Source organism: Callorhinus ursinus, unplaced genomic scaffold (assembly GCF_003265705.2).
Source record: "Callorhinus ursinus isolate GAN/ISIS: 27379988/994484 unplaced genomic scaffold, GSC_fseal_2.0 scaffold69, whole genome shotgun sequence".
Taxonomy (NCBI): Eukaryota; Metazoa; Chordata; class Mammalia; order Carnivora; family Otariidae; genus Callorhinus; species Callorhinus ursinus.
The window spans coordinates 4391612-4406951 of record NW_027397131.1 but is presented as its reverse complement, the minus strand read 5'-3'; the positions used below and the strand labels follow the sequence as shown (position 1 = coordinate 4406951).

Below are 15340 nucleotides of genomic sequence, written 5' to 3'. Positions count from 1 at the left end.
ATATTCGGGAGGATAGACGGCGGGGGAGGGGGCCTCTGTCGGCCGCTTCTGGCAAGTGATAGAGCCGCGGAGCACAAAATCGGAACTTTTAGAAGTCGGTTCGGCTGAGGGACGTTGCTCCAGTGGCTAAGCGGGGGGTGGAATCCTCCCGGGACAGTGTGGTCTCAGGACCCTCGGGGTCACAGAAAGACCGGGGGTGCCTGAGTGTGGCAGAGCTCCCAGGTACCGGAGCGGGGAAGCCGGCTGCAGAGACGGAGCCAAGGATCGGGCTCTCAGCTCGGGGTTGCCATAAACTGTGATCCGCGGCCCAGTTGGACCACTGCTCCTCCAGCAGGGACCCAACAAGCGGCAGATCCGGGGAGACTCCCCTCTCCCCTCCCCCCCCTCCCCCCGGGAGGAGCGGCGCGGGAGCGCACCACAGGGATCTGCTGGGTTTGGAGACTCCACACGGGGTCGGGTGCCAGAGATAGAAACACTCGGTCACAGGCCGGGTGAGCACGGAGTGCGGCCGGAGACCGGGGAGATGGGAGTGACTGACTGCTTTTCTCTGGGGGCGCACTGAGGAGCGGGGCCCGAGTTCTCAGCTCCTCCGGGCGGAGATTGGGAGGCCACCATTTTCACCCTGGTCCTCCAAAGCTGTACTGAGAGCTTGCAGGGAACAAAAGCTCCTGAGAGCAAACCCGAGCAGCTTGCTTAGCCCGGACTCACAAGGGCGGGGCAATTCCGCGCCGGCAAAGACATTTGGAAACCACAGCAACAGGCCCCTCCCCCAGAAGATCAGCACGGAACAGCCAGCAAGCCAAGAACAAGTTTACCAATCAAGGAGAATGGGAGAACTCCAGCGCTAGGGGAATACTACACATAGAATTCATGGCTTTTTTACCATAACTCATTAGTTTTTCAAAGTTAATTTTTTTAACTGTTTTTTTTTTGAATTTTTCTTTTTCCCTTTTTCAAACAACATCTTATCAATCCCTTTTAAAAAAAACTTTTTATTTTTTATTTTTAGAGTCATATTTTTATCCCTTCATAGTAGTTACCCTTATTTTTGGCATATACATATAAGTTGTTCTCTCTTTAAAATTCTGGGATACAGTTTCTTCTAACAGATAAAAATATACCCTAAATCACTAGTGTACGGCTTTGTTCTATTCTCCTGCCTGATCACATTCTCTCCCTTTTTTCTCTTTTTTTCTTTTTTCTTTTTCTTTTAAATCTTCTTCTTTCTTTTTAAAAAAACAACTTCTTATCAATTCCTTTTATAAAATCTTTTATAATTTTCATCTTTACAGTCATCTTCCATCCCTTCATTGTATCAACCCTTATTTTGTACATATATAAGTCTTTCTTCCTTTAAAATTTTAGCAGACACTTTCTTCTAACAGACCAAAATATGCCCAAAAGCTAGTGTGTGGAACTGATCTATGCACTAGCCTGATCATATTTGATCATATTGTTTTTTTTCTGTTCTGTTTTTGTTTGTTTTTATCTTTTTCTTTTCCCTTTTTTTTCCCTCTTCTTTCTTTCCCTTTCTTGCCCCCTGGGTTCAGGTCTTTTCTGATTTGTATAGAGTATATTTGCTGGAGACGTTGTTAACCTGTTAGCATTCTGTTCTCTCATTCATCTATTCCCCTCTGGACAAAAATGACAAGACGAGAAAAATCACCTCAGCAAAAAGAACAAGAGGTAGTACCGTCAGCCAGGGACCTACTCAATACTGATATTAGTACGATGTCGGACCTAGAGTCCAGAATCATGACTTTAAAGATACTAGCTGGGCTTGAAAAAAGCGTGGAAGTTATTAGAGAAACCCTTTCTGGAGAAATAAAAGAACTAAAATCTAACCAAGTCGAAATCAAAAAGGCTATTAATGAGGTGCAATCAAAAATGGGGGCACTAACTGCTAGGATAAATGAGGCAGAAGAGAGAATCAGCGATATAGAAGACCAAATGATGGAAAATAAAGAGGCTGAGAAAAAGAGAGAGAAACAACTACAGGATCACGAGGGCAGAATTCGAGAGATAAGCGATACGATAAGACAAAACAATATTAGAATAATTGGGATCCCAGAAGAAGAAGAAAGAGAGAGAGGGGCAGAAGGCATATTGGAGCAAATAATAGCAGAGAACTTCCCTAATGTGGGGAAGGAAACAGGCATCAAAATCCCGGAGGCACAGAGAACCCCTCTCAAAATCAATAAAAACAGGTCAACACCCCGACATCTAATAGTAAAACTTACGAGTCTCAGAGACAGAGAAAATCCTGAAAGCAGGTCAGGAGAAGAGATATGTAACCTACAATGGTAGAAACATTACATTGGCAACAGACCTATCCACAGAGACCTGGCAGGCCAGAAAGGACTGGCATGATATGTTCAGAGCACTAAATGAGAAAAATATGCACCCAAGAATACTATATCCAGCTAGGCTATCATTGAAAATAGAAGGAGAGATAAAAAGCTTCCAGGACAAACAAAAACTAAAGGAATTTGCAAACATGAAACCAGCCCTACAAGAAATATTGAAAGAGGTCCTCTAAGCAAAAAGAGAGCCTAAAAGCAGCATAGATCAGAAAGGAACACAGACAATATACAGTCACAGTCACCTTACAGGCAATACAATGGCACTAAATTCATACCTTTCAATAGTTACCCTGAATGTAAATGGGCTAAATGCCCCAATCAAAAGACACAGGCTATCAGATTGGATTAAAAAACAAGACCCATCCATATGCTGTCTGCAAGAGACTCATTTGAGACCCAAAGACACTGCCACATTGAAAGTGAGGGGGTGGAAAACCATTTACCATGCTAATGGACACCAAAAGAAAGCTGGGGTGGCAATCCTTATATCAGACAAATTAGATTTTAAAACAAAGACTGTAATAAGAGATGAAAAAGGACACTATATCCTACTTAAAGGGTCTATCCAACAGAAGATCGAACAATTGTAAATATCTATGCCCCGAACATGGGAGCAGCCAATTATATAAGGCAATTAATAACAAAAGCAAAGAAACACATTGACAACAATACAATAATAGTGGGGGACTTTAACAGCCCCCTCACTGAAATGGACAGATCATCTAAGCAAAAGATCAACAAGGAAATAAAGACTCTAAATGAAACACTGGACCAAGTGGACTTTACAGACATATTCAGAACATTCCATCCCAAAGCAACGGAATACACATTCTTCTCTAGTGCCCATGGAACATTCTCCAGAACTAATCACATCCTAGGTCACAAATCAGGTCTCAACTGCTACCAAAAGATTGGGATTATTCCCTGCATATTTTCAGACCACAATGCTTTGAAACTAGAACTCAATCGCAAGAGGAAAGTCAGAAAGAACTCAAATACATGAAGGCTAAAGAGCATCCTACTAAAGAATGAATGGGTCAACCAGGAAATTAAAGAAGAATTTAAAAAATTCATGGAAACCAATGAAAATGAAAACACAACTGTTCAAAATTTTTGGGATACAGCAAAGGCAGTCCTGAGAGGAAAGTGTATAGCAATACAAGCCTTTCTCAAGAAACAAGAAAGGTCTCAAATACACAACCTAACCCTACACTTAAAGGAGCTAGAGAAAAAACAGCAAATAAAGCCTAAACCCAGCAGGAGAAGAGAAATAAAAAGATCAGAGCAGAAATCAATGAAATAGAAACCAAAAGAACAGTAGAACAGATCAACGAAACTAGGAGCTGGTTCTTTGAAAGAATTAACAAGATTGATAAACCCCTGGCCAGACTTATCCAAAAGAAAAGAGAAATGACCCAAATCAACAAAATCATGAATGAAAGAGGAGAGATCACAACCAACACCAAAGAAATACAAACAATTATAAGAACATATTATAAGCAATGATATGCCAGCAAATTAGATAACCTGGAAGAAATGGGTGCATTCCTAGAGATGTATCAACTACCAAAACTGAACCAGGAAGAAATAGGAAACCTGAACAGACCTATAACCACTAAGGAAATTGAAGCAGTATTCAAAAATCTCCCAACAAACAAAAGCCCAGGGCCAGATGGCTTCCCAGGGGAATTCTATCAGACATTTAAAGAAGAATTAATACCTATTCTCCTGAAACTGTTCCAAAAAATAGAAATGGAAGGAAAACTTCCAAACTCATTTTATGAGGCCACCATTACCTTGATCCCCAAACCAGACAAAGAGCCCATCAAAAAGGAGAATTACAGACCAATATCCTTGATGAACATGGATGCAAAAATTCTCACCAAAATACTAGCCAATAGGATCCAACAGTACATTAAAAGGATTATTCACCATGACCAAGTGGGATTTATCCCTGGGCTGCAAGGCTGGTTCAACATCCACAAATCAATCAACGTGATACAATACATGAACAAAAGAAAGAACAAGAATCATAGGATCCTCTCAATAGATGCAGAAAAAGCATCTGACAAAGTACAGCATCCTTTCTTGATCAAAACTCTTCAGAGTAGAGGGATAGAGGGTACATACCTCAATATCATGAAAGCCATCTATGAAAAACCTACAGCCAATATCATTCTCAATGGGGAAAAGCTAAGAGCTTTTCCTGTAAGGTCAGGAACACGGCAGGGATGTCCACTCTCACCACTGCTATTCAACGTAGTATGAGAAGTCCTAGCCACAGCAATCAGACAACAAAAAGAAATCAAACGCATCCAAATCGGCAAAGAGGAAGTCAAACTCTCACTCTTCGCAGATGATACGATACTGTATGTGGAAAACCCAAAAGACTCCACCCCCAAACTGCTAGAACTCATACAGGAATTCAGTCAAGTAGCAGGATATAAAATTAGTGCACAGCAATCAGTGGCATTCCTATACACCAACAACAAGACAGAAGAGAGACAAATCAAGGAGTCGATCTCATTTACAATTGCACCCAAAACCATAAGATACCTAGGAATAAATTTAACCAAAGAGGCAAAGGATCTGTACTCAGAAAACTATAAAATACTCATGAAAGAAATTGAAGAAAACACAAAGAAATGGAAAAACGTTCCATGTTCATGGATTGGAAGAACAAACATTGTGAAGATGTCAGTGCTACCTAGAGCAATCTACACATTCAGTGCAATCCCCATCAAAATACCATCCACCTTTTTCAAAGAAATGGAACAAATAATCCTAAAATTTGAATGGAACCAGAAGAGACCCCGAATAGCCAGAGGAATATTGAAAAAGAAAAGCAAAGCTGGCGGCATCACAATTCCGGACTTCCAGCTCTATTACAAAGCTGTCATCATTAAGACAGTATGGTACTGGCACAAAAACAGACACATAGATCAATGGAACAGAATCGAGAGCCCAGAAATGGACCCTCAACTCTATGGTCAACTAATCTTTGACAAAGCAGGAAAGAATGTCCAATGGAAAAAAGACAGTCTCTTCAACAAATGGTGTTGGGAAAATTGGACAGCCACATGCAGAAGAATGAAATTGGACCATTTCCTTACACCACACACAAAAATAGACTCCAAATGGTTGAAAGACCTAAACGTGAGACAGGAGTCCATCAAAATCCTAAAGGAGAACACAGGCAGCAACTTCTTCGACCTCAGCCACAGCAACTTCTTCCTAGAAGCATCGCCAAAGGAAGGGAAGCCAGGGCAAAAATGAATAATTGGGATTTCATCAAGATAAAAAGCTTTTGCACAGCAAAAGAAACAGTCCACAAAACCAAAAGACAACCGACAGAATGGGAGAAAATATTTGCAAATGACATATCAGATAAAGGGCTAGTATCCAAAATCTATAAAGAACTTATCAAACTCAACACCCAAAGAACAAATAATCCAATCAACAAATGGGCAGAAGACATGAACAGACATTTTTCCAAAGAAGACATCCAAATGGCCAAGAGACACATGAAAAAGTGCTCAACATCGCTCGGCATCAGGGAAATCCAAATCAAAACCTCAATGAGATACCACCTCACACCCGTCAGAATGGCTAAAATTAACAAGTCGGGAAACGACAGATGTTGGCGGGGATGTGGAGAAAGGGGAACCCTCCTACACTGTTGGTGGGAATGCAAGCTGGTGCAACCACTCTGGAAAACAGTATGGAGGTTCCTCAAACATTTGGAAATAAAGCTACCATACGATCCAGCAATTGCACTACTGGGTATTTACCACAAAGTTACAAATGTAGGGATCCGAAGGGGTACGTGCACCCCAATGTTTATAGCAGCAATGTCCACAATAGCCAAACTGTGGAAAGAGTCAAGATGTCCATCGACAGATGAATGGATAAAGAAGATGTGGGGTGTGTGTGTGTGTGTGTGTGTGTGTATGTATGTAACACACACACAATGGAATATTATGCAGCCATCAAAAGGAATGAGATCTTGCCATTTGCAACGATGTGGATGGAACTGGAGGGTGTTATGCTGAGTGAAATAAGTCAATCAGAGAAAGACATGTATCATATGACCTCACTGATATGAGGAATTCTTAATCTCAGGAAACAAACTGAGGGTTGCTGGAGTGGTGGGGGGTGGGAGGGATGGGGTGGCTGGGTGATAGACATTGGGGAGGGTATGTGCTATGGTGAGCGCTGTGAATTGTAGAAGACTAATGAATCACGGATCTGTACTTCTGAAACAAATAATGCAATATATGTTAAGAAAAAAAAAAGAAGAAGATAGCAGGAGGGGAAGAATGACGTGGAGTAAGTCGGAGGGGGAGACGAACCATGAGAGACGATGGACTCTGAAAAACAAACTGAGGGTTCTAGAGGGGAGGGGGTTGGGGGGTTGAGTTAGCCTGGTGATGGGTATTGGGGAGGGCACATTCTGCGTGGAGCACTGAGTGTTATGCACAAACAATGAATCATGGAACACATCAAAAACTAATAATGTAATGTATGGTGATTAACATAACAATAAGAAATTATTTAAAAAATAAAAAATAAAAAATAAATAAAAAAAGTAAGATCCCTGCAAAAAAAAAAAAGATATGAGAAAATCAAATTGTTACACCAGAAAAATATGAAAAAATGTGTTTGCTCTGCAATGATCACAAAGAATTTTCAAGATACTAAAACTGAAAGAAAGGTTTCCCTGTTTTCCCCTGTATGTCTTTTCATCTATAGAATGTGTTAATTTACAACCTTGGGAACTTAGATTAGTGCAGAATAACCTTTTCCCCAAATTGTGAGAAGTCCAAAATTAAGACAACTATTCTTTTTCTGCTTTAAGAAGAAGGTGCTGAAAGTTACTGTAGTTAATCTTTATGACATCTCTGTGAGGTAAATGTTTTGTCTTTATTTACTAGAGGACAAAACAGAAGCTCGTTGCGGTCACACCAAGTAAATCAGGCTTAGGATTCACACCCAGGAGATTCAAAGCTTCTGTGATTCCAAAACACAGGCCACATTTTTGGAAAAAAAAATTAAGTTACTTGTTATTTGTCATCATAAAACTCTTGCTATCTTGAAACTCCACTCCAATATCTGAGCTAGGGCTGTGCCATCACCACTGGTAGAGAAGAAGCCAGGGAGTTCGCATTATCAAGAATTTGGGGGCACTCTTGCAGCCTTTTGTGTTATCTGAAGGGAAGACTTAGAAACATCTGTTCTGTGTTTTGAGCAGATCTCAGACTTAGGTATTAATAAACAGTTCAGCAAACCCCGTATATGCAATGCGAGGTCGTAACTTCATTAACATGTCTCTGGCCAGTTGTGGGCTGGATTTTTGCTTTGCTTCACAAAATTCTTCACAAAGAGTCGGGATGTCAACTATGAAGGCAGGGGAGTTTGAAAAATTTGGGGAACAGAGGCTTCATCAGTTCCTTGAAACTGCCAATTTACATATGAAGACTAACAATCTTTCCAATCTATGAATAAAATACCTACTCTAAATTTCTGTTAATGAACTCTCTGGAGGCAGCACTACTTCCAATATCTGTCATCTCCGACTTAAAACTGGGACAGGCAAGGAGGAGGTGTCCCAAAATGTTTGTGGACTAACTCAACAGCCTACAATTTACAACTTACTACTTACTAGGTTTTGGTATGGTAACAATGTTGCTCTTTGAATTAACATCCTAAACAAAATTTCGTATTTTTCAGAAAAACGTTGTGGACTGCATTTTTAGGGCTATATGTTATTCAATTGTTAAGACTTTACAATTACTGATTTACCATTATCTTACTGCTTAAACATATTTTCTCAAAGTTTTTGCTATAATAAACATTTTGGCAAACATCTTTGTGCAATATTACGCTTTACAAATTTGATTTGACCTGGATTCTTCATGCTTCTCAGTGACCTTTCTGAGAGGTAAGGTTCTGTTGTAAGCTTTGTAGAGAAAAAGCAAGGTTACCTTATTGCTCAGGTTCACGTTAGCATTTCTGCCGAGGAGCAGTGACACCATGTCCACGTGTCCTTCCTGAGCTGCAAGATGGACGGAAGCAATTCCTTGCCGGGTAACTGCATTTGCATCAGCACCATATTCCAGCAGAGTCGTCGCTATGTCCATCTGGTTCTTTTTGGCAGCGATGTGCAGTGGTGTATAACCATTCTGTCAACACGAATCACTTGGTCACATGCCCAGGAACGAGATAAAAATGTGTGCAGTGCACTTTCAAATAGAATGCTTCCCTTTCTAGTGATTTTCTTCGACGGTTTAAAAATTCAGACTCACATAAGCAAACTGATAAATCGAGCTGTGCCATTAATATATTGCCCTCATCCTCCACATTTCTAAATCAGGAAAACATACTGTGGATGGTTTAATGCAGGAGAAACAGAGTACCACTGGTTTTGCAAAAGGAATAGAGTAGTTATGTTGGTAGGTGCTCAATCATTACTTGCTTTATTTAAATTGGTAATGAGAGGAAACCCAAGTAGGAAACAACAATCAATATGGGCACATTCAGAGCTATTATTCTGTCTTTAAAACATCCTTAATGGTTATTTGTTTCGAACAAGTTGAAAAATGTAATGTTCATGGTAGTCAAGATGCTATAATCTACTCTCACAGCCCTGTTGTTTTATTATTATTTCTTTTTGAGTAAGCTCCCAATGCGGGGCTTGAACTCACAACCCTGAGACCAAGACCTGAACTGAGATCAAGAGTTGGATGCTTAACCAACTGCACCACCCAGGCACCCTCCTCTCATGGCCCCTTTGATTGTCTCTTTTATGAAACCCTAGTTTCTAGGTTATGCTTCAGCTGAACTGGTTTCCCAAATAAGATACAGCTCGTTTCTGTTTTGCCTCACTCTATCAAGAATGTTTTTCCCCACCAGGTCTTCGGGGCCAGCATCTTCCAGCTGAAGCTTCAGCTCAAGGGTCATATTCCCACGAAGTGTTTCACTCCCCCTTCCCCTCTTAACACCCACTCCAACCTGACTGACTCTAATCAAATTCTTGGAGATATTTAATGGCACTCTTTCCTTTCTACACCTGTTTCCTCCTGCTAAAATACAAATTTGTTGAGGGCAGGTATTGTGTCAGATCTGTCTTTGTATCTCTACTAATGCCTCATGGTGACTGGTGAATCCTTAGAATTTGAGTCAGACTTAGTAGAACTTTTGGAACATTCTGGGATCCTCATCTTGGCTGACCCTTGGAGCTCAAGGTAGAGGCGACCTAAATTTCTTTGGCAAACTGTTATTTAGCTGTGCCTCAGGATCCTTCAAAGTCCTTTGCTCTAGAAAAAGAGGTCCCCTGTGCTAGGGAGGGGACCTTGTCCTGCCTTACACTCATTTAAGAGAAATGCAAGGTTATATTTTGATTTGGGCATGAATTTGACTATATAAAATATGTCAATGAAAAATTAGAATGACTTTTTTATAGAAAAGAAGGTTTAGAGAAAAAAAAAGAATTCATGGATTTATATTTGGGAAGACAATCCAAATCTAGACAACTACCAGTCGCGATCTTTCCAAGCAATACAGATGGGTCAAAATCAACATAGAGGACAGTAGGGCTGCTGTACCACTGATAGGTCAGCCTACAGCAATCAACCCTCATATTTTAAGTCACTAGTGTGTCCTAGGAGGAGTGTTTCTCACTTGACAGACACTCTTCCTGTAATCAATTGTACAGGATTTAAGCTGTTGGATATCAACACATGCAAGTGGAAATGCCAGTTCCAGACTCTTCTGAAACCACCCTCTGCCAAATGGGATGGGCCAGGATAGAAGATTTTATATCCCTATTTTTAGTTTTGACCTATTGCCATCTGGAAACCCCAGCTGACCTGGGAAGCATTTGTCCCTCTGCACAGACACACCCTAAAGAGACTGCCTTCAGAGCCAAATGTAGAGCTTTGGACTGAGCCCAACTCTACAGCGAGTGATAGGAGGGGGAGGTCTATTTCGCTCCCATCCCCACCCCTGCATAAAAGACCAAAATTCACAAAACAGTGCTAAAATAGGACATCTGATTAGTCAATATGTCTAACGCTGGCTAAACAGAGTGGTGACAGCAAGATAGTCTGAGTTCAGCTTCTTATCATGCATCTTATTTCTTTTTGCTTTTGCATGGACATAACCTTCACGTTAGTCACTTTTCAAAACCTGAAGGCAGGTCAGTGTCCTCTGAGAGGTGACACTCCTCTTGATTACTTTTAATTCCACCCACAAATCCTAGGTCCTAAAGAACACTAATCCAGAGAAGCTCTGGCATCTCTGTAATGCATGCTGATATCAGACAAGTTACTCATTACTACTGAGGGCTTTATTCTGAGCTCCGTACCTGAGCTACAAAGGAAAGTATAAAGCAAGAGAAAAACAATCGATGGTATTATTTTAGAATGGGAAGTTCATCTCAGAAAGACTTAAAACATGTTTCAAATAATAAACAAATAGTTCACCTTGAGACCTTAAGAAATTTTCTAAATTTCCTAAGTGCTTTCTAATTTCTGGAAAGTCAAATGATTCTTACCTGTCACACTAAAGGGGACAGATGCATTTATCAGAAGAGAAAGAAAATAGTGAGAGATTCAACTACAGAATCATCTTAAATATTTTTCTCCCCTTGATGTAGGGGACAAAATGCTTGCCAAGTGTGCTTTTGCATTTCAAGATGAAAACAAAAGGAAATGCAATTTTAAATGACCCAAAGTAATATATTTATATTATGCTTTATATTTTTTCTAAGAAATTTCACCATCTCTATCTGCTGTTCCATATCAATAGATATATCACACATTTTATGGAAGAGAAATCTGACAAATAACAAGTTAGGGCTCACTATCCCTTCCACAAGTACCCAGGTTATCCTCCTTCTAGTGCGGGGTCCTGCCTCAGGAATTAGATCTGGCTAAAATGGATTACAGAAGCCCATCTCCTTTTCCAGCACCTTTCCTCCTCCCCCATTACAAGATCACATCGTGTTTCTAGGACACGTATGAGTAAGAAAATATGTTGGCAATTCTACAAAAGAGAAGAAAAGGCAAGAAAGCATCACATACCCTAAGGACCAAGCACGTGAATTGAGGAAGAGTTCACACTGAAGTCACTGTTGTCATAGCGTCAGGCTCAAATCGGGCCTTACTGAGCCTTTGTCCCCCATTTTTCACCACTATCAGATTCAGAAATGCTAAAGCTTCCCTGGGGTACAGGAGGCTCTTTGCCGACCCTATATCCATTCTCGCTCCTTCCTTAACAAAAGCGCCTTGGCACTGTGCCCGGCTGAAAAACTACACTTCCTAGCTTCCCTTGCAGAAAGAGGTGGCCAATGAGACATAAGGAGAAAGGGCTGGGTGGAGCTTCTGGGAATGCCCTATTGTCTGACTTTCTTTCCCGCTTGTGGCTTAAAAGGAGGGCCTGGCAGTCTGGGGAACAGCAATCTCTCAAAGGAAAGTCCAAAAAAACCAAAACAAAAAACAAAAAAAAAAACACCCAAAAAATCACTTGGAACTTTCCTTAACACTCTGGAAACACTGAACCAACACCAACAACTGCCCACCTCCAGAGAACCTGAGAAAAATAGAGCCACATCCATTTAAACAACTGTAGCTAGGTCTCTTCCAGTAGATGACGCCAATGCCTACCTGATGGAACAGGCTTTGCTCAGGATCAAAGCCTAGAAGCTCCCGAAGAGGATCACTGCCCCAGAGATGGCAAACGGAGGCTCCTATAGAGGCAAGTGCCCCATGGCAGCAAGAATTAACATCTCATCTCATGAAAAGCCTGTTTTTGACTGGCTGTAAAAGCTACGCCTCAGGCTAAAGGGCTGTGATAACTCTTTTCAACTCTTTGTTAAAGATGTTCTGCAGACATGAAAACATGGAGTCTTGTTTGACAAATATAAAGCAGGAACCTAACTGCAAATATACCAACTACTGATTTATTTCAGAGTTATTCATGGACTGAAAGGCAGAATGGATGGATGGAAGGGTGGACTGCACTCCATTTTGCTTCACTTACTGTTTTATGAATCTTGTTCATCCTAAACTGCTTGGCACAAGTTCTGTCAAAGTTATTACTCTCACGTGAGGAATGAATCGTTTGCTTATTATTTACTGGTTGCCTACCAAGAACCTGGGGTTATTATAATACAACAAAAGTGGCCCAGACTCAAAAGGTATATTAAAATATACTGAAATGGGCGCCTGGGTGGCTCAGTTGGTTAAGCGACTGCCTTCGGCTCAGGTCATGATCCTGGAGTCCTGGGATTGAGTCCCACCTCGGGCTCCCTGCTGAGCAGGGAGTCTGCTTCTCCCTCTGACCCTCCCCCCCTCTCATGCTCTCTCTCTCTCTCTCTCATTCTGTCTCTCAAATAAATAAATAAAATCTTTAAAAAAAAATAAAATAAAATATACTGAAATGAAATAGACAATCATTAAATTACATTGTAATTTTTTCATTTTTCACATTGTGATAAAATATACATTACATAAAACTCACCATTGTCACCATTTTGAAGTGCACAATGTGTGCATTGTTAAGTACATTTCACATTGTTCTCCAACCATTACCCACTGTCCATCTTCAAGTTGAAACCCTATCCATTCAACACCAACTCCCCATTTCTTCTTCCCTTCGGGTCCTGGCAACCAGCATTCTACTTTCTGTCTCTACATGACTGAAATCATACAATATTTGTCCTTTTGTGTGACTGGTTTATTTCACGCAGCATGGTGTCTTTGAGGCTCATTCATGTTGCAGCCTGTGCCAGGATTTCCTTCCTTCTTAAGGCTGCATAATATACTCCATTGTATGTATGCATCACATTTTATTTATCCATTCATTCTTCAATGGATAATTCCATTGCTTCCACCTTTTGGCTCTAGGGAATAATGCTGCTATTCATTTTTATTTTTAGAAAGATAGGGGAGGGGAGTGGGGGATGGGTTAGCCTGGTGATGGGTGTTAAAGAGGGCACGTACTGAATGGAGCACTGGGTGTTATATGCAAACAATGAATCATGGAACACTACATCAAAAACTAATGATGTAATGTATGGTGATTAACATAATAAAATAAAAAAAAAAGATAAAGCTTTACCAAAAGTAAAGGCATGGCTTTATGATGGAAAAAAATGTTTGTCAGGATCAGAAACTATGGGAGGAAGCCACATTTAGATGAAAAGCAAATTTAGGGGTATGATTCTGAATTCTAGATCTCACTGAGTACAAATCTGGAGAGGGTGGGGCAGGAGATAATTAAGGCATAGATGTAAAGAGGTCCTAAGGGGAAATACTTGTCAAAGTTAACCTACCCCCTAAAAGAAGATACCTGAAAACCTTCTCTCTTAAAGTCTCCAAAGCATTCTAGAACAACCCCTTCAGATTTGATTACAACCGATTTGATGTAAACACTAAGGTTAAAGGAGAGCACCAGAGCTGCCCCAAAATGGCAGAGTAAAAAAACCCCAAAGATGTAAAAAGCTTAAAAATGCTAAAAGTTCCTTCAACAATAGCGTTTAGTAAAAGCACTGGACAGCATTAAGTTGTGGTTTGTATCATTCCAGTTCTCTCAGATCATAGCCACCTGTTCAACAACAGAGAGCTTATTAAACAGACAGCACTCGATTAACCTATCTTTAAGTAACCTCTTCTTTATGATTTGCCCCTCAAGTCAGCATGTCCAGGTAATTAGGAAGCCATATACCCGACGTATCTCTTTTCTGAGAAATGTAGGTTGTCTACTGGTCAAAAATACTCTAACGAGAGGAATAAAGATTCCCCGTAGGAATACTAAAAATGCATAAATAAAACCTCCCAACCTATTCTATTAAACAAAAATAAACAACTCGGAGGCAATGTTTTATGGCCAGGAAAATATAACGCATGTTTTGTAACTTTGACAACTCAGACTTTCTTACTCCCTCAGGCTGTGCTTATGTTTTTAATCTGGCTGAACAGTACCTCAACTTCTTCTCCTTCATAGGCCCCAGGATGTTCTGGATTTTTAAGGAAAATCAGTTGGCAAGTGAGGATTTATTGAGCATCTACCACATTATTGACCGAATAGCTGAAGGCACAGATTTCCCGAGGCACTTCTGTGTCCGTGACTTCTCTGTGGTGTCTAAGGTGGAGGGTGCCACATGAGCAGCAAAGGGGATGGACAGAGACCGGAGGACGCTGCCCACCAGCCTCCCCAAGGTGGGCCAGTCCCAGGTACCTTTGCAGCCGCGTGAGGTGAGGCTCCTTGGTCCAAAAGCAGGAGGGCCACTTTCTGATTATCGTAATGTGCAGCTACATGCAGTGGAGTTAGCCCGCTCTGAAAACACGTGCAGAAAACAACAACCAGCGTCAAAAGTGTCTTAATACCAGAGGCCTGGATATAGGAGATGGGGTTAGTTTGGGTTCAACACAGAGTGCAATTTACATTCCAGTTTCCCCAGTGCTTGGACCCCAGCATTCACCTCCTATGTCCAAAGGGATCTTCATCCTATGAGACTTAACTCTGGCCTAGTCCTAATTTGGGTGGCTGCTGGTGAAGGAGCAAAGGCTTGTTTGGTTACCCTGGAAGTGGCCTGTTACAGGGCGGTCAGCTCCATACCTTCCCAGCAGCATCTGGAGAGGCACTTTTCTGTAGCAGGAGATTGGCTACTTCCAGCTTCCCATATTTCGCTGCCACATGAAGGGGAGTAAATCCTTTCTGAAAAAAGAAACATAAAAATAATGAACAACAGAAAGGACACAAAGGCGTTGCTTTCCAATGCATTATTCTAATGATGAAGCACGGTTAAGCCTGCACTGAAGGACCCACACAGGAAGATGACAGCCCGAGTCCCCCATCAACAAGGAGGAGCAGGAGAGTTAATCTTTCTGTCTCTGCTGACTGAGCCACAATATGCCACTAACTCTGGGACTTCTCAGGCATCTGACCAGGATGGAGGCAGAGAGCTGGATCTG

The 15340-nt window shown here is 41.1% G+C and overlaps 1 protein-coding gene across 28 annotated transcripts in view; it reads right to left on the bottom strand.

Annotated features, from left to right (window-relative positions):
• Positions 1–15340, bottom strand: part of ANK3 (ankyrin 3) — a 681670-nt gene that overhangs the window by 137845 nt on the left and 528485 nt on the right. For all 28 annotated transcript variants that reach the window (XM_073886212.1, XM_073886216.1, XM_073886210.1 and 25 more), the window contains 3 exons: positions 14985–15083; positions 14604–14702; positions 8348–8545 (listed from right to left, as the gene is read on the bottom strand). In XM_073886212.1, the coding sequence (XP_073742313.1) occupies positions 8348–8545; positions 14604–14702; positions 14985–15083 (396 nt within the window). The remainder of the gene's footprint in view (positions 1–8347; positions 8546–14603; positions 14703–14984; positions 15084–15340) is intronic.